Genomic DNA, 16,858 nt, shown 5'->3' with positions numbered 1-16,858 from the left:
GTGCTTGGAGCAGGGCACCTCTCTCTATCTGGTCCCCAGCTGCTTCCTCATAGACTTCTGTCCTGGGTGCACAGTACACTTTCTGTCCCCGTCTTTAAACTTAGCTACACATCCTGCAGGCTTCCCTGGTGGCTCAGATGGTAAAGAATTTGCCTGCAACGCATGAGACCTGAGTTCGGTCCCTGGGTTGGAAAGATCCCCTGGGAGAGGAGAATGGCAACCCACTCCCATATTCTTGCCTGGAGAATTCCATGGACAGAGGACCCTGGCAGGCTACAGTCCATGGGGTTGCAAAGTCGGACAGTAGTAGTGACTACTACTTTTACTTTGACCCATCCTGCAAGCAGCAGGGTGACTGTGCCTGTCCCACCCCACCAGCCACCTCTTCACTGGCCTCAAGCCTTCTTCTTGGGGCCCTCGCACATGCTGTTCCTAGAACACTTTCCCTGCAGGTTCCTGGCAACATGGCATTACAAGGGCCTCCTGGATCTTCCACATTTCCCTGTTGGGGTGCTGTGTGGAATTGGAAGTAACAACCCTTAGGTAGCACTTAACAGTCAGTCCCTTTCATCCCTCTTCCCCTGGGAGGGTCTCTTCCTCCCTAGAGTCCTTGGGTGGCCTTCAGAGGCTGGGGCAGGGCAGCATGGATGGAGGTGGCATGTAGAAGCATAGAAATAGGAGCTTTATTCTCTAATGTGCATCCAGCAAGTTCCTTACACAATCAAGGAAATGGTTTCTCTTTCGGCCACCTGACACTCTTTATCAAAAGAAAATCCGTCCTGCTTGGGCAGAAGCTGCCCTGAACAGCATTCTGGACCCAAAGCAAAGGGTAGTGGGAAGAGGAGCAGACACATCCCTCAGAGCTCCCTCAGTGCCCAGGCACCCTCGGCCACTTGGGACAGCTGTGAGGGGGTGCAGCACAGAGCAGCATTCCCGGATGCCCACACACAGCTACACAGCCAGCCTGGCAAGACCTGGAGAAATGGGCGAATGGGGGTGGCCAGGACCTGCTAGTCAGGGCGTCAGTGTTCAGCATCCATGGCATCCAAGTACTTGGCTTCAATGATTTGGGGCAGCACGTTGTAGCTGCGGGGAGGAGGCCCAGGCAGGAAGATAAGCATTGGGGCAGGGAGGAGTAGGCAGAGAGCAGCCATTCCAGCCCACCCCTCCCACCCCGCTGAGTCCTTTCTGCCGCTGTCCGCCCTCCGTACCGAATGGGGATCATGGCAATCATGATGAGGGGAAAGACCATCTTCATGTAGAGCAGTGGGCTCATGCCAAAGGCACAGAGCAGCAGCAGCTGCAGGACCTGCAGGCCTGTGAAGTAGTGGATCTTCCTCTGGGGCACCCTCCGGATGTAGTGGGTGGGTGGGTATGACGTCTGTGGGTGGCAGGGACCAGGTGTGGGCATGTCTGGAGCCAGATCCCCCTCCCCTACCCCCACTCTCAGGGCCACTCACCTGGTCCTTGAGCAGCAGCACCATGCGCTGAAACAGCTGGTTGCCGTCGATGGAGGTGAGCGCGAGGTAGAGGAAGAGGCCGTAGAGCACAGGCTTGGGGATCCACTGTAGTGGGAAGGGCAGCAGCAGGAGGGAGAAGCCCACCAGGATGCTGGCACCCAGGGAGGTCAGCCGTGTCTCCTTCACGTTCACAATCCTATGAGGGTCCAGTGCATTGGGTCACTCTGGCCTGGTCCACGGGGCTGTGTCCATCCCAGGTCACATGTTTACCAGGCTCTGTCATTTCTGGGCCCTTGTCCCCCAAGCCAGTATCCCTCCTTAAGTCCCATGTGGCCCAGGGCTGCCCCCCACCTCAGGGCCCTCATGACACTGGCCTCACGTCTCGAGGGGCCCTCCTCACACTCACGTCTCGTAAATGTGCCCGTTCTCCACATGCTCCTCCACCAAAGCCAGTGCTCGCACGTGCAGCAGGGAGTGGGGGTAGGCAGCGTGGATCCAGGGCAGCCCAAACAGAGACAGCCCAGTATTGATGATGGCGATGAGCAGGAGGTCCCAGTGGTAGGCAGTGCCCTTCACCAGCCTGCAGCGGGCGGGGTCACATATGGCCAGAGCCCTCTTGGCCCCTGGAAGGTTGGGCACATGCTCAGCCCTCCATGCCCAGCCCTGCAAACCTGTTCTGTGGGGCGTTGGCCAAGGCAGCCACCAGGTTCTGCTCTATGAAGAAGAGCATGGAGAGGAGGAAGCCGAGGCCCATGGCGCTGCTGATGGCCACCAGGGATAGCGAGTGCATCTCGGCTATCTCGAACAGGCTGTTACTCGGGCTGTAGCGAAACTTGACCACTGCAGTAGGGTACAGGCCCCTGCTCAAGCTTGCATCCCCCACAGAGCAACCCACCCCATCCCACCCTACGGCTGGTCCTAACTTACTCTTAATCTCCTGGAAGCCGTAGGAAGAGATGAGAGAGAAGGTAAGCACCGAAATGGGCAAGGCGCAGTCTGACAGGAGCTCACGCACATAGGGGTTCAGGTAGGGGCTACGGAGGCAGGTGAGTGTCAGTGTGGCCTAGGGGCTTGTGTTCCCCTCACCCGAGAGGGCACCCCTCACCTCTTCTTCAACTGGTAGAGGGTGTAGCTCAGCCAGAGCGTGCCCAGCATGATAAGAAGGCTGAGCACAGCCGTATCCCGGGCCAGGGGCTCGGGGTCCTGGCTGCCCGTTGAAGTTAGCTCCGGTGGGCTGGTCAGAAAGCTGGTGTTGAGGGCAGTGTGGAGGCTACTGTTGAGGCCCAGCAGGCTCACCAAGGAGGGCTCATCTTTGAAGAGTGCAGTGTCATGGCCATAGTAGTACTTCTGGAAGACTATGGATACAGACCATCAGAATTCAGCCATCTGGGCTCTGGGAGCCTGGGCCTAGCAACTTCCTCCTGGATGTGGGCGGAAGGAGCCCTGAGGGGAGAAAGGGATTCTGGGTGGAAAAGGGGAGAGCTGGCCTTCTGTCAGCCAGGATTCCTCAACCTGCCTGTCTACCCACCACCCCACACCCTGCCCTTTGTCCATTTCTGGCAGCGAATCCTGCCTGGCCCAGAGCCTCTGATCCTGCCTAAGACAGCTCTGTCACCTGCTAATTGCTGCGCTTTGTCAATCATGACTCCCGTCGCACCCTGGACTGTGGAAGCAGCCTTAGCTTGCATGCTTCTTGGCTACCCTGCCACAGTCTATACCCCCATCTCAACTCAGCTTCCCCTGCAGCAGGTGGCCACTGGCTGCATAATACTCACTTTTGACTGTGCCCTTGATAGCATCTAGGACGAACGTGATAGAAATGAACAAGGCAATGATCTCCTCTGTTGACCTGCCAGCAGAAGGTATGTCTCATAAGATGGGGTGAACTGTAGAGGGTGGGTTTCCCCAAGCCTTGGCATGGCTCCTACCCTCCTGCATGAAGAGGGCCAGGGCCCCAGGCTAGGGCCCCAGGCTTTCCCCTTGGGGTAGTGATATGGTAGGGGCACTGCATCTTATCTAGGGTAACAGGGCCTTGGAGGGTGGCATGGAAGCTGACCCACGTCCCTGGCCTTGGTCTCCCTCCTGCTTGAAAGTCCCAGGAGCTTAGGGAAGGCTCTGTTACCTCTTGAAAAGACTCATGACCAGGCTGAGGTTGAAGAGGGCATAAAGCGTGAGGAAGAAACTGTTCCACAGGCCTGTCCACGCATAGAAGGTACTGAAGTCCAGATTATAGTCATCGCAGATGCCACGGATCACTGCGGGCAGCGGGACAGGAGTGAGCAGTCAGGGCCGGGTGGGGGCAGGGACCCCAGGACCCATCTCCCCGCTCTCGCCCCCGCTGCACCGTTGATGTAGAGGGCCAGGGGCGCGGTCGTCAGCAGCACCACCAGTGGCTGCCCAGAGAAGAGCGCGTACAGGAGGCCTCCGATGCCCTGCCCGGCCACGGTCTTCTGCACGTCTGAGGAAGTGAGGGTCAGGGGGCACCACGGCCCTAGGCCCCCCAGCACTCCCCGCTAGCCTCCGACCCCTCACCGATGGCTCCATTTGTGTTCTCATCATTGAGGGACCCAAAAGCAATCGTGGGCAGAAGGCAGGCGAAGTAGAGGAACAGGGTGGTGGTGATGTATTTGCCCACAGCCTTGTTTTTCCCGATGATGCCTAAGAAAGGGAGACGGGATGGAGTGTACTGGGGACGCAGGCCAGGCCGGGGGCCTGAGCTACAGGCCAAGCTCTGAGAGGTCATGGGACACTTACCGTCGGTGAAGTCCAGAGGGTACACGGGGAACCTGCGGGCGATGTCCTCCTGGATGCCCTTCCCCATGGGGAGGAAGTCCTTCTGCCTTGGGGGCTGGGAAGAGGACATGCCCATCAGCCCTGTGCCCTTGCCCCGGGCTACCCGCCCAGGCCCTGTCTGCCCTGCACCTGTGGGTGTCTGACGATGCAGATGGAGCTTGTGCTGTAGTCCATGCTGATACTCGGACAGTGGCTCATTACGGTGAGCAGCTGTCTCTGATGGACCAGGGCCTCTTTGAATTCCTCCTCTGTGCGGGTCTTCAGGAGCTTCTGGCGGAAAGTGATGTCTAACATCATGGTGGCAAATGTGCGCCCCACTTCAGTGGCGGTCTTGGTGCTTTTCTGGGGGTGGGGCGAGAGAGTCACATCTGTAGCCACTGCAGAGCAGAGGGCACCCTCCCCAGCCCTGGCCACTCTCTCTCCCCATGATCCAGGTGTAGTCCCCCAATATTCACACACAGTGGATCCTGCCACGGTTGCCACCAGGTCAGCAGATCACTAGACTACCACTGACCTAGTATTTTTCTTACAAACTCAGGTTAAATCTGCGTAATTGTGGATAATGAAATCCTGACGATGGAAAAAAAATGTTTGCTCAGCTACTTTTCACCTGGGGTGTTTGTACTGTTTGCTGCTTTATCTGATTTTCAGAGGGGTTCCAGGCCATCTAGCCTTCTCCCTCTTGCCTGGCCAAGGTCAGCCCTGTCTGTGAACTCCGTGTCCAGCCTCCACCACAGCAGCCTGTCTCACTTCGACAACTCTGGCCCCTAGGAGCGGCATCCTTCCCTCTGGGTTGCCCAAAGCTGCGTCCCAGGCCTGCACCTGCGGCGTGCCCACTGCTTTCTGGTAGCTTTAGAACAGGCCTGTTCTCCCGAGGCGGAGCCAGGTGTTGGGCTGGCTGGCGCGTCACAAGGTGCCAGTCTAGCCACTCAGCCCTAGGGATTCTGCTTTTTCCAACTGTTGGCCACCTGTCAGCTGTTACTCCTCTGACCCATGAGATGCCTGCTGCCCTCAATGCTCTTCCTCTGTTCCCAGCACAGTAACATCTAGAGAGATTCGCAGTGTGTCTATGATCCCATTAGCACCCCTATGCATAGAGAAAGCCTGGGGAGGGGCCATCTGAAGCCATCTGAGGCAAGGGCAGAATCATCAAAAAGCCAATGGAGGCTTAAGCATTAAGGCCCTTCCCAAGCCTGGAGAGAGGGACCCTTGCCATTTTCTACTCAAAATTTTTAAATCCTCTCCCATAAAAGAAGATTCCCCAAATTGTATGTCTCAGCCCCTACAAAAGTGAGATAACCTACCCCTGGCCAGGGGGTAAACAGCCCAGGAAAAAGTGGGACTCTGGTCAACAAATCACAGTCAGCTGATTAGAAGTCAGCGTCCTGCAGGCCAAAGAAAGGCCCCTGGTTTGAACAGTAATACTTTTAACGAGTATCTCTTTTCAGTCAGGAAGGAAATATCATCTTTTGGGCAACTTCTGGGGAAATCAGGGCTTGATGAGGACCTAGCAAGTATTCTTCAGATAAACCCAGGGATGAACAGATAGGGTGAGAATGTAGCCTTCGGAGGCCAATTCTGTAGGCCCCCTGCACTGGAAGAGATGCCCCCAGGGAGAGGGCAGGGTAACCTGGTACCCTTTCCCAGGAAACAGAGCCACCCGAAACCCCTCCTCACCATCTTGGGTGGGGCCAGCACCAGGATGACAAACCGCACCTCACAGGAATTCTCCCCCCAGTTCTGTGGGCGGTCCAGGCGGCTGATGCACACGTGTCGCCTCAGCAGGGCCTTGGAGGTACAGCTGGTGGGGCAGGGAGGGCACACGGCACATGGCTGCCATCCTTGGGAGCTGGGGCTCCACCCCTGCCACCCAGAACTCCCAACTATGACCTCAGTGACCTCTGTTGAGGAAAAAAGACCAGATGGGATGAATTCTTCACTCTCCCCCGAGACTGAGCAGGCCAGCCTCCACTACTGGATGCCTGTCTCTGAGGTGACGTGGGGAGGCCACCATGGTGGCCTGGCAACTCACAGGATGCAGATCCATGACTGCTGGTATTGTACCCCCGTTACTGTGGCAGTGACCCCTTGGATGGTGTCCGACAGCAGGTGAACTGCTAACAAAGTGCACAGTCAGATGGTCTGCCTCCCTGACCTGCCCAGGCCAAGAGACACGCCTTACCTTTGCCCTCCATGGGAGCCCCTGCGTCAGTGAAGAGCATGGCCGTGAGCAGGTCCAGGTTGCAGTCTGGCTCCGTGTTGTAGGGGTCTTGGGCTAAGCGGGACAGCATAGCCCGCAGCACGTCATCCAGGGAGGTGGCCGTTTCGTCCAGGATGATTCTGGCCCGTGCCAGGAAGCCATCTAAGTCCCGGTGTGCACGGATCTCTTCCTCAAAGTTCTTTAACTTCAGGTACTGTGGGGACCCCGTGCACAGAACCAGACAGGCCCATAAATAAGACCCTCTGTCCTTGCCTGGACCCCTCCATTGTGACAGACCCTGGCTGACACCCCCTTCCCAGAGAGAAGGCCAGTGTGGTCGGCCCCAGGCTAATATGAGCTCTCTCAGGGAAGCGACCACCTCCACCCCCAGCTAGCGGCCTGGAACCAAATGTCTCCCATCCAGCCAATGGGCCGCTCACCTTGCGGGAGGTGTGTAGGAGCCCATAGCCGCCAGGTGATTCACTCTCTGCTAGAGGAAAGCGGGAGGGCTCAGGGTGCTGCCCCAGCCCTTCAGGTCTCCTTGGTGAAGTGGGCCGTATCTCTTCAGTCCCCAGTCCCGTGCATGCCCCCCCCCAACCTGTCCCTGCCACAACCCCCATACCAGACTGGGTAGGCTGCACCTCGAGGTTGACGTTGACAAAAAAGCGGATGCTTTCGCCAGACACAATGGAGGAGTTGACCGTGTCGAAGGCCTCATCTCTCAGGCTCTCCTCACGGGTTTCAGAGGCATCATCTGTGTCACACTTGAGGTAGCCTGGAGCCCCAACCACCACCAAGAGAGACCCCCCCAAGAGGGCCTGGCTGTCAGTGCTACACATGGGGGAGAGGGACTCCAAGCCAAAGGAGCAGGGCCCCTGGGCTGTTCTACTGGGCGCAGTCTTGGTGAGTGGTGAGGGCGGCCTCTAGCGGCCGGGAAGGAAGCCTTGGCTCAGGTAGGCCCAATATCTGGTCCTGAGCATAGCAGCCCTGAGCATAGCAGCCAGCTGGCACCCCCTACCCAACAGTTTTCTCCAGCATTCTTCAGCTGTGGGAACCATGTATGGTTCTGTGCCATGCATATCCTTTAGCTAGAGAAAGACATGTCCGTTCCACAAACATTGGGCCAGGTACATGGTACAATGACACAGTTGAGACTGCCTGGCCACTGGCTTCCCAGAACCTCCAAGCTGTGGGACCTGGACCTGCCTGGCTCCCCAGGGAGGAGGGAGCTGTCTGGCTTCTGGGGAGGGTTGCTCCCTCCCCAGAAGCAACCCAACAAAAGCCAGAGCCCTGCAGTATACAGACCTCATTGGCACAGGAGGGTGTGGGGGGCAAAGCATTAAGGCTGAGAAGCCTTAGTCTGACATCAGACAAGGCCCAGGCAGCAGGACAGCCAGAGAAATAGAGCCAGGGACAGAGAGGGGACAGGACCCCAGAAGGAGGCCTCATCTCAGGCCTTGGGACCCCAGAGCACAGAGCCTGCTGCCCTTTCTTTTGGTCTGCCTCTCAGTTCCTGCAACTGCTCCCCAGCACAGGCTCCCTCCTATAGGAAGCCGCCTGGCTGACATGCTGCTCTGAGCCCTGCTGGGGCTTCTCACTGCCTCTGAGCCAGGCTTGCTGCTTCAGTCCAGATCCCTGGTCCCTCAGGCCCAGTCCCACCCCCACCTCAATCTCTTACTCCTCAGGCCAGGTGGCCAGCACCCCAGGCAGGCCAATTCCTGTCCTGCAAGCTGAGGGCTTCCCTCCCTGGAGGGGCTTCTTCAAGGCTCAACAGAACCTTCCTCCTCTGGCAAGTCCACTGAGGGCCCTCCCTGCCTTACTCTTGGCCTATCTGGCCCCTCTTCCTCACTATGTCCTGTGGGTCCCCTGTGGTCCACCACTTGTGATTCTCCTGGGGCCCTTGTAGGTCAGATCCCACAAACACCTAAAAACACCCATGGAGGGACAGGGAAGGGTCAGTAGCACGCCTCCACCTGCCAGGCAGTGACTCACCCTGACTCACTTCCACTCTAGTCTGCTGGTTTCCTCTTTACATCCCAGGCCCTGTTCCCCCAGTATCCTGTGCTCAGCCTGGGCTTTTTCTGGGTAGGAAGCACTAGGCCTCCCCTACCAACACCCTCATGGACTGGTGACCCCTAGGCTCCAGGTCTGCACTGCACGCAGAGCCCAGAGAAGAACTAAAGTCAAAAAACATCCTTCCCCTACGTGTCATGGAGCTCATGTCCATGAAAAACACTTTCCTCCCCAGTTCTAGACCTGCTCTGCTTAGATTGCTTGGTTTCCCAGCCCCAACCTGTCCCAGCCTCTACCACCCCCACCAGCACTGTCTATTCCCCAGAATGTCCCTCACACTGCCCCACTTCTCCCCTATCCTGAGCTCAACCTAGGTCCTACCCAATAGACACCACCAGTTCACTGCAAGGCTCCTGGGACTTGCCCACCAGCAGCCTGGCACATGCCGTCATCATGCCTTGGGAACTCTATGTAGAGCACATTGCCACTCTGTCCAGGCACTGTCTCACTAAACGATGGTCAGGCCGCTTCCTAAATCTGGGCACAGGAGCATGTAGCCACCCCAGACATATGGGGAAGGAGAGAGCTAGGCTGGTGCAAGCAGGGAAAATTGACATGCAGAGACTGCAATTTAGAGGGACAGTGGCAGCCCCTCCCTCACAGGGCTGGGCAGGATCTTAGGAATGTGAGCATATACAACATTTGGCCTAAAACTGGGTCAGATAACCAAAGCATTGTTAACAGCAAACCATGACATATCAGATGGTCCACATAGCCCAGGATGGGGAGCAGCTCGCTACCCCAGGACCCCCAGAGACCTGCCAGTGTCCAAGGCATTGTCAGCTGCCTCTCTGACCACACCACAACCTCCTGGAGGTAGAATCCAAAGGCATCCCAGCACCAGCAGAGGACCGTGATTACCCAGGTGGATGGACTAGGTCCCCTAAAGCCTTTTGACCAAGAAGCTCTCTACACACACCCACACCCGAAAGGCACACACCTGCATCCTCAAAGTATCCATTCTGCGACATGACAGAAGAGTTTTCTGTAAGGCAAACCAAAGAATTGTCAGCAGCTCCATGTGTCAGTTCTGGACAGCCTCTCCTCCGTATCTGCTGCCCACCCCTCACCAACCCCTGCTGAGTCTTTCTTACCCTTCCCAGAGCCCCTGGGAGAAAAAGGAGCAGGGGACAGCACTAGACAGGGGCCCCTTGAGGAGCTAGAGGAAGCCACTTCCTGTTATTCTTCAACCCATCTGCTAGGGGCTTGTCCAGGTGGGAAAGGAGGGAGGCGGGGAGATGTTCTCAGCATGTTTTCTCCAGGAATAATTAACAGTACCCCGTGAAGGAAGGAAGGATACGCTAGTTGTAGAAATCTGGAGGGAGGAGACCTGTCTGGCCACCTTCCCTGCAGAAGACAGCCTCCCTCTGTCAAGCCTTCGCTGCAAAGTCCAGAAACTGGGCTGAGGCTTTTCTTCCAGCACATCTCTTCGACTCTCATTGTCATGTCGGTCCCTGGGGCCATCAAGACCCATCACACGTGCAGTGGCCCCTAACCTCCCGCGCCCGGGGTCACACGGGGTGACCTGGGGCAACGGCCTCCTTCCCTCAGCACCACCCACTTTCCGGGCCTCCTGGGAGGCGGAGCCGTTGGTCCTCTTGGGAGATGGCGCGGGGGCGGGGGTGGGGTGGGGCGTGCGCGCTCTTTGCGCCGGGCCCCCGGATGGATGCTCCACGCTGTTTGTGTTGCTCTGTTCAAGGAAGGAAGCGACAGAAGCGGCCGCGTGCACGAGAGGAAAGAGCCTCAGACTCGGAGACCCTGGGGGTCGGGGGGAGGGGTCGTGCAGAATGCGGACGGTCTCCCGGGACAGGAGCCCGGGCGGCATGCAGAAGGGAGGCGCGGGGGCAGTAAACGTAGCAGCAGAGGCGCGGGATGGACACAGGAAGAGGGTGACGAAGCTATGGAACGGTGGGGATGGTGTACAGCCTACTCCCATGCCGCACGATTCAAGAGCACGTAAACAGTACCCCCCGTGCTGGCCCTCAGGTGTCAGAGCGGCGACCGAGAGACTGCCGTGGCCGCACAGGGGCACAGTCAGAGGCCCAGGGACCCCTAAGAGTGGGCAGGCTGCCGCGCAGCGCCGAAGGCGTCGGTAGAATGTAAAATGAGGCTTTCCGAGGGGGTGACGCCCGCCTGCGAAGACCCTGGAGCTCGAGGTGCTGGGGACCCCACAACTCCGCGCCGCTATCTGCAACACTTCCACCCTTCCCCCAGCTATCTCGTAGGTTCAAACACTGTTGTTTTAAAACGGCGTTAAGTCAAGCGCGCAGTGCCCACGAAGCCGTCCTGTGCTTCCCCAACCACCCGTGTACCCACCTGGACTTCCACTTCCTAGAGGCCGAACTCACCCCGGGCACCACCGCCCCGGCTGGAAAGCCCCCAAGACCCTCTCGCCCACTACGCCGGGGGCCGTGGAAGGCCGACGGGGGCCGTGGAAGGCCGACGGCGTCCGCGTTCCTCCCAGCGCCTCGACGGCTCCGCTTCCCAGCCCAGCACGGCTCTGCGACGGAGACTGGACGGCCTTCCCGCCCGGGGCACCGGCCTCATGGCTGGAGATGGAACCCGCACCTGGTGCCCGCGGCCACGGCCCAGCGGTCAGACGCAGAACCGCTGCACACCCGCGCGCACGTCCCGGGTCCTCACCCGGGGCTTCGGGACCCCTACCTCGCAGTCTCCTACAGGCCGGCGGCGGGAGCCGACGACACACCCCTGGGCCCCGCCTGGGTCCTAATGCCGCGCCGACGGTCCTCCCTGGAGCTGGAGGCCGTGCGGCGCGGACCAGGGTCCCGCCCGCCTGCCCCGCGCCCTCACCCGTACTCCTTTTCACCCCGGGCGGGTTGCTCCCGGGAGCCCGCGGCCACTTAGAACGCGTAGACTGGGCTTCTTCGGGCCCTTGCGCCCGCCCAGGTGTCGCCCGGTTAGGGGCTGAGCAGGGCTGCGAAGTTTCTGCGAAGAAGCACGGTGAGCTGAGAGCCCCTCGGAGTTGAGATGGTGCGGCGGGTCCCGGTGGGGCCTCCCTTGTCTTGACATTAAGTACTAGGCCAGTCCCCTCCTCTCGGCAGGGGGCCTCCGCTGGGCCCAGCCCACCCGGGCCCCGCCCCCTCCATTCACCCTGGCTTCTCAGGCAGCAAATCCTCTTACTCCTCCTCCAGGAAGCGCACCTCGACTTTCTACACCGGCCGGTGCGCGTTCTCTGGGCTCCGCCCTGGCCGGCGGAGCCCGCCGCCCTCCCGACTCGGCGGCGTCGGGTTTGCTGGCAGAGCCCTTCACGGTTTCGCTCCTGGTCTCGTTGAGTCCTCGGCTCTCTCTTTGGTCAAGGTCTTGACTTGCAGCTTTTTTCCTTCCCAAGATGGCCCCGCCGCCCGGTTTTCTTTCCCAGACACGAGGGAGCTCAGCCCTGGGACGCGCCTTCTCCGGCGCCTGGTCCTCCTTGAGTAGGTGGGGGAGGTAGGATGCGCGCGCGTGCTTGTGCAGGGAGGCGGTGGTGCGCGCGGCCAGGCAAATCCAACCCTTCCGATGAACTCTAGGTCTGACCTTCCGCGGCTTCTCATCAAATGATTCTATAGCTCTTGGGCCCCGGATTGACCCAGGAACTCTCCCCACAACGAAGTGCTAACCCCCATCCCCTCCACACTGGCTACCAGCCCGAGGAAGAGCCGCGATTTCCCCTTCTCACCTCCTGCTGGCACGGAGTTCAGCCTCTGTCCCCCAGACGTTGGAAGAGGGCTGGCGAAGCAAGCAGAAAGTGATCCCACCTCTACCAGGGGGCTTCCCTGTGGCCCCCAAGGGTTCCTGGTGCGTTGGAGAAGCGCCATGCATGGATTGGGTGAGGCTGACCTGGTGTCCCCTCCCAGCGAGGTAAGAGAGCATTAGGAGCAAAGCTATGAGGTTGCTCCCCTTGGCAGATGAAGGCCTGGGGGTCAGGATGGCCCTGAGCACCCTGCTGTCCACTACTGAAGAAGATGCTCAGACCGTGCCTGGCTCGGGGTTGGCCACGTGCTGCTCTGGTTGTGGTGAGCAGACTAGGCAGAGACTCGAGATCCTCTCTGCTCTGGGGTACCTTCTCCACACAGCCATGGGACTTTCTCTAGATGCCCTTTAGCTATACGCCAGCCCGCGGCACAGACTCCCCCAGCCCCAGGAGTAGGGGATGGAGATTTGAGGGGGGCTGACGACAGGCAGGCTGACTGTCAGGGAGGAGAGCTCCATGTGGGAGGTGCAGAGGCTGGACCCCTGAAAAGCCACTCGTTGTGCCCTCAACCCCTCTCACCTCAGAATGCCTGGGCTTCTACATCTACCTCTCCGTGTCACCAGCCTCTCCCAAACACCTGGACCTTCCAACCCAGCTGTTCCAGGAGGCAAACCTAGAATGTAGGGGCCACCTCTCATCCCCTCCTGCAGCCTCCTCCCTCATCTGAGGCCTCACCACTGAGATCACTGAGGAAACAGGAGCCCCCGGTCAATATCTCCCCCAGGGGCCTATGGACCAGACTCACAGAAACTGACACAGACCCCTTCTGACCCCTTCTCTACCACAGCCTCCTGTGCTCTGCCCTTGTGGTTTCCATTCCCCCGTTGTCCTGGAGAGAGCCGCTGGCTCCCCTACACTCCTGCTGCAGAGCAAGAAGCTGTTTCCTTTAGTCTTCCCAGCCGCCTCCTATCCACTGTGGATCAGAGGCTGAGATGCCTCAGGTCTCCCCCGTCTCCTCTCCCCTCACCTCCACACCTCTGTGCCCCACTGGGTCCTTACACAGGTAGTTTAGGGACTCAGACATAAGCACACACATTCCTTCTCATTCCCATCCTCAAGATCTCAGACTTTACTGGGCTGTGGACACAACCTTGAGTTCTGAGTTCCACAAGGCGCTTAATGGCTTTCTGAAGTATTTCAACTGAGTTTTCTCCTTTAGCCACTATAATTTTTTTTTAATTTATTTTTGGCTGCGCTGGGTCTTCCTTGCTGTGCGGGTTTTTCTCTAGTTGTAGAGAGTGGGGGCTACTCTCCAGCTGTGGTGCACAGGCTTCCCATTGTGGTGACTTCTCGTTGCGAAGCACAGGCTCTAGGGTGCGTGGGCTTCAGTAGTTGTGGCACTTGGGCTTACTTGCTCCGTGGCACGTGGGATCTTCTCAGATCAGAGATTGAACCCATGTCTCCTGCATTGGCAGGCAGATTCTTTACCACTGAGTAACTAGGTAATCCCTTCTCTCCTCACCTCCTCAGACCTAAGAGTGTTGGCCAGCTCTGGATCTTCCCCTGGATCCATGATGCCTGTTACCAAGCTCCTGGCTTGAACATGACATAGCCTACTTACCCTCTGTCCCCAACCTGGATGACAAATTGGGAATTCAAATGAAATTCAGGGAAAATAGAGCTTCTGAGTCCACTATTCACCACCATCTATCTGGCTGCCCTGGACCCAACTCATCCACAGATCCATGAGTAAGTTCTGTTAGGTTTACCTTCAAAATAGAGCTCAGTTCTGCGTTTGCACATCATCCTTCATCTGGCCCTCTGACTTGCCCCCACCCACCATCCATTCTCTGCCTCCAATGGCTTCTCATGGCATTTAGGAAATAAATAAAAGCAAACACTCTGCTATGGCCCAGGGGAACAGGGGTGTGGGTTAGGGAGTGCTGTACAAGCTGGCACCTGCCTGTTTCCTATCTCATCCCAGACTTCTGCTCTCAGTTCAGTTCAGTTCAGTCGCTCAGTCGTGTTTGACGACCCCATGGACTGCAGCACACCAGGCTTCCCTGTCCATGACCAACTCCCGGGGCTTGCTCAAACTCATGTCCGTCGAGTCAGTGATGCCATCCAACCATCTCATTCTCTGTCGTCCCCTTCTCCTCCTCTCAGGAGGGCACTGTTCCAGCCACGTGGCTGCCAACAATTCCTCCAACACAACTGGCCCCTACCTGCCTCCAGGCCTGGAGAGTCTGAGTGTCTGGAAGATGTGTCATGTCCACCGCTCTTATCATGGTTCAGTTCCTCCTTCAGCTCACATCATCTAAAGTTCATTCCTGTTTCCTTCCACCACAGATCCTTATGACCCCTAACTGTAGCACACGCTTCTTTATTCTTCTTACTTTGCTGCCTGGTCCATCTTCCAGGTTAGACTGTGATCTCCTTGAGAGCAGTTGTATGGTAATCTTTCATCAGCAAAACACTGGTGTAGTAGATGCTCAATAAATACATGACATATTGAACACATGACCAACACCTGGATCCATACACAGTTCCTGGAAATTTTCAAGCCGTGAAGCCCCCAGATGACCTCTTTAGCCTTCATCCTCTACTCCCACTCACATTTTCCAGCCAGATATTCCTGACTCCCTCTGCCTCCTTCCTGTAACTTGGACTCTTTAGATGTCACCAGGTCCTTGTTTTTCTACTTCCAGTCTGCCCTGTCCCACTGCCCTCACTTTCCTTGAACCCTTGGCAAGCATGGCTTCCCACATCTACAGCCTCAGGCTTTCCCTGGAGTCACAAGCCTCTTGGGGCTCCTTGCTGCCCACGGCAGGCAGCCTTGACCAGCATTCCCAGCCCCTCACAGCCCTTCTCTCAGCTGTGGCTGCAGCACCTCCTCACTGTTCCTGGGAGGAGAGACGCTGCTCCCACACTAAGCCTCCAGTGGTGCTGGAGGGGCTGAGGGAGAGACTAGGGCCTCCCTGCTCTCCTGGGGGACCTCTCCAGGCCCCTGGGTAGGTGAGAGGAAGACCCTTGGTGCTCAAATAACATAGCTTGATGCCTTTTTCCTCTACTGAGGGAGTTGCCATCTACCTCAGGAAGATCCAAGTTCCTATAAGGGCAGCCAGGAAGGCAAGGAGCTCTGTGGAGGGCCAGAAGAACCTGTTACCCTCAGGACAACATTCCTCTGTGCCCTTGCCATCCCGCCCCCCCATACTCGAGAGTCAGAATCTAGTGCCATTCAGCAGGCTGTTGAGCAGGAAGGTTCCAGAGCTGCCCCATTGCCTTCATGCCTTCTGACTTTGCTTCCAGTTCTGCAGCCCAGCTTCTCAGCCAAAAAACTCCTAGCAGACAGATACCACTTCTCCTCCTCCTTCTCCAGGGTATCCCTACAGGGGTCCAGGAATCTGTATTCCCAGCAGATCTGGGCCCCAAAATTCCTCACTCTCATCTACCCTCAGGCCCCACTTCATTTGGACCCTATCACCAGCCACCTAAATCCTTCCAGCTGGCCTGTCACCCTTCTGGCCATCACTGCCCTCCTTAGCCTTTATGTGTGCCCCACGTCCTCCTTATCCATGGTTCTCATTCTCTTTGACCCCCTGTGTCAAGAAGCTGCCCAATGTTCTGCTTCAAGCTCATCATTCAGGGCTGACACTGCCTGTGGCACCACTTCGGCTGCCTTTCAAGTGACCTACAGCTCCTGGTAGGAAGCGCCCCTAAGGAAGCTGGATGCGTAGAAAAGTGAGTGGGGAAGGCACAGGACAGAACCCTTGGGCAAGATGTCCAGCCTCTTTGTGTCTCTGACCCTTTTTACCTATAAAAGAGGTTGAAATTGAATCTTTTTAAAATTAATTTTTATTGGAGTATGGTTGACTTACAATGTTGTGTTAGTTTCTGCTGTACAGCAAAGTGAATCAGTTTTATGTATATATAGACCCACTGTGTTTCAGATTCTCTTCCTATTATAGGTCATTACAGAGTATTCGTGCTTAGTCATGTCCAACTCTCTGCAACCGCATGACTGAAGCCTGATGGGCTCCCCTCCATGACGTTTCCCAGGCAAGAATACTGGAGTGCATCTCCTTCTCTAGGGGAATCTTCCCTACCCAGGGAGCAAATCCATGTCTCCTGAATTGGCAGGCAGATACTTTACTACTGAGCCACCTTGGAAACCCAGATTTTTATTAGTTATCTAGAAACTGCATGTTTTTAGTAGAAAATTCCATGAATTTCTGGTTATCAAACCATCTTTTCTCTTCCTGTTGTCTTTATTTTGCTATTATTTGTACATTCACCCAGGCATGAAATTTCAGAGTAAAGATGTAAAGGTCTTAAAAATTTGAAGCTATGAAGGAAAAAAGTTAAACTTCTTTACTGGTATGGGAAAAACAGTAGTAATGGTAGGATGTAAACACAGTTAACTTTATTTGGTTAGCTTTTTTTTTCAGATTTATTATTATTTATCAGTTTGATGTAAAATTTGTTGACCTTGATACAATTTTTTAACCTAGTCATTTTGGCTCATTAGTTTAGCCATGTAAAGTCCTGGGCAAAACAGGAATAATTTGTGGATAAACAAATTTATTTTTTCTTCAGATTTTTGGAGAATGAAACAAAAAAGTTTTGGAGTTGTTTCAGAAA

General features: G+C 56.6%; 1 protein-coding gene across 18 annotated transcripts; it reads right to left on the bottom strand.

The window, feature by feature from the left end:
* Positions 1-661: 661 nt before the first annotated feature.
* On the bottom strand, positions 662-11,601 carry SLC4A11 (solute carrier family 4 member 11). Of its 18 annotated transcripts, none has more exons than XM_061436691.1 (20): positions 11,338-11,600; positions 9,467-9,511; positions 7,076-7,228; positions 6,894-6,943; positions 6,436-6,667; positions 6,286-6,370; positions 5,931-6,054; positions 4,383-4,595; positions 4,215-4,308; positions 3,993-4,118; positions 3,805-3,918; positions 3,583-3,715; positions 3,236-3,309; positions 2,566-2,815; positions 2,388-2,494; positions 2,132-2,300; positions 1,867-2,040; positions 1,461-1,656; positions 1,212-1,381; positions 662-1,086 (listed from the first exon to the last, which is right to left on the bottom strand). In XM_061436691.1, exons 2-20 carry the CDS (start codon positions 9,495-9,497, stop codon positions 1,023-1,025), a joined length of 2,559 nt encoding a protein of 852 aa, XP_061292675.1. In that variant the 5' UTR covers positions 9,498-9,511; positions 11,338-11,600; the 3' UTR covers positions 662-1,022. The 18 variants fall into 18 exon arrangements, with proteins under 18 accessions (XP_061292675.1, XP_061292681.1, XP_061292678.1 ...); XM_061436697.1 differs by having other exon boundaries at positions 7,076-7,207; XM_061436694.1 differs by having other exon boundaries at positions 6,894-6,940; positions 11,338-11,599.
* Positions 11,602-16,858: the final 5,257 nt, after the last annotated feature.

This window comes from Bos javanicus, chromosome 13 (genome assembly GCF_032452875.1).
Source record: "Bos javanicus breed banteng chromosome 13, ARS-OSU_banteng_1.0, whole genome shotgun sequence".
NCBI lineage: Eukaryota > Metazoa > Chordata > Mammalia > Artiodactyla > Bovidae > Bos > Bos javanicus.
The sequence above is the reverse complement of the archived record's forward strand: the minus strand, read 5'-3'. Positions and strand labels throughout refer to the sequence as shown.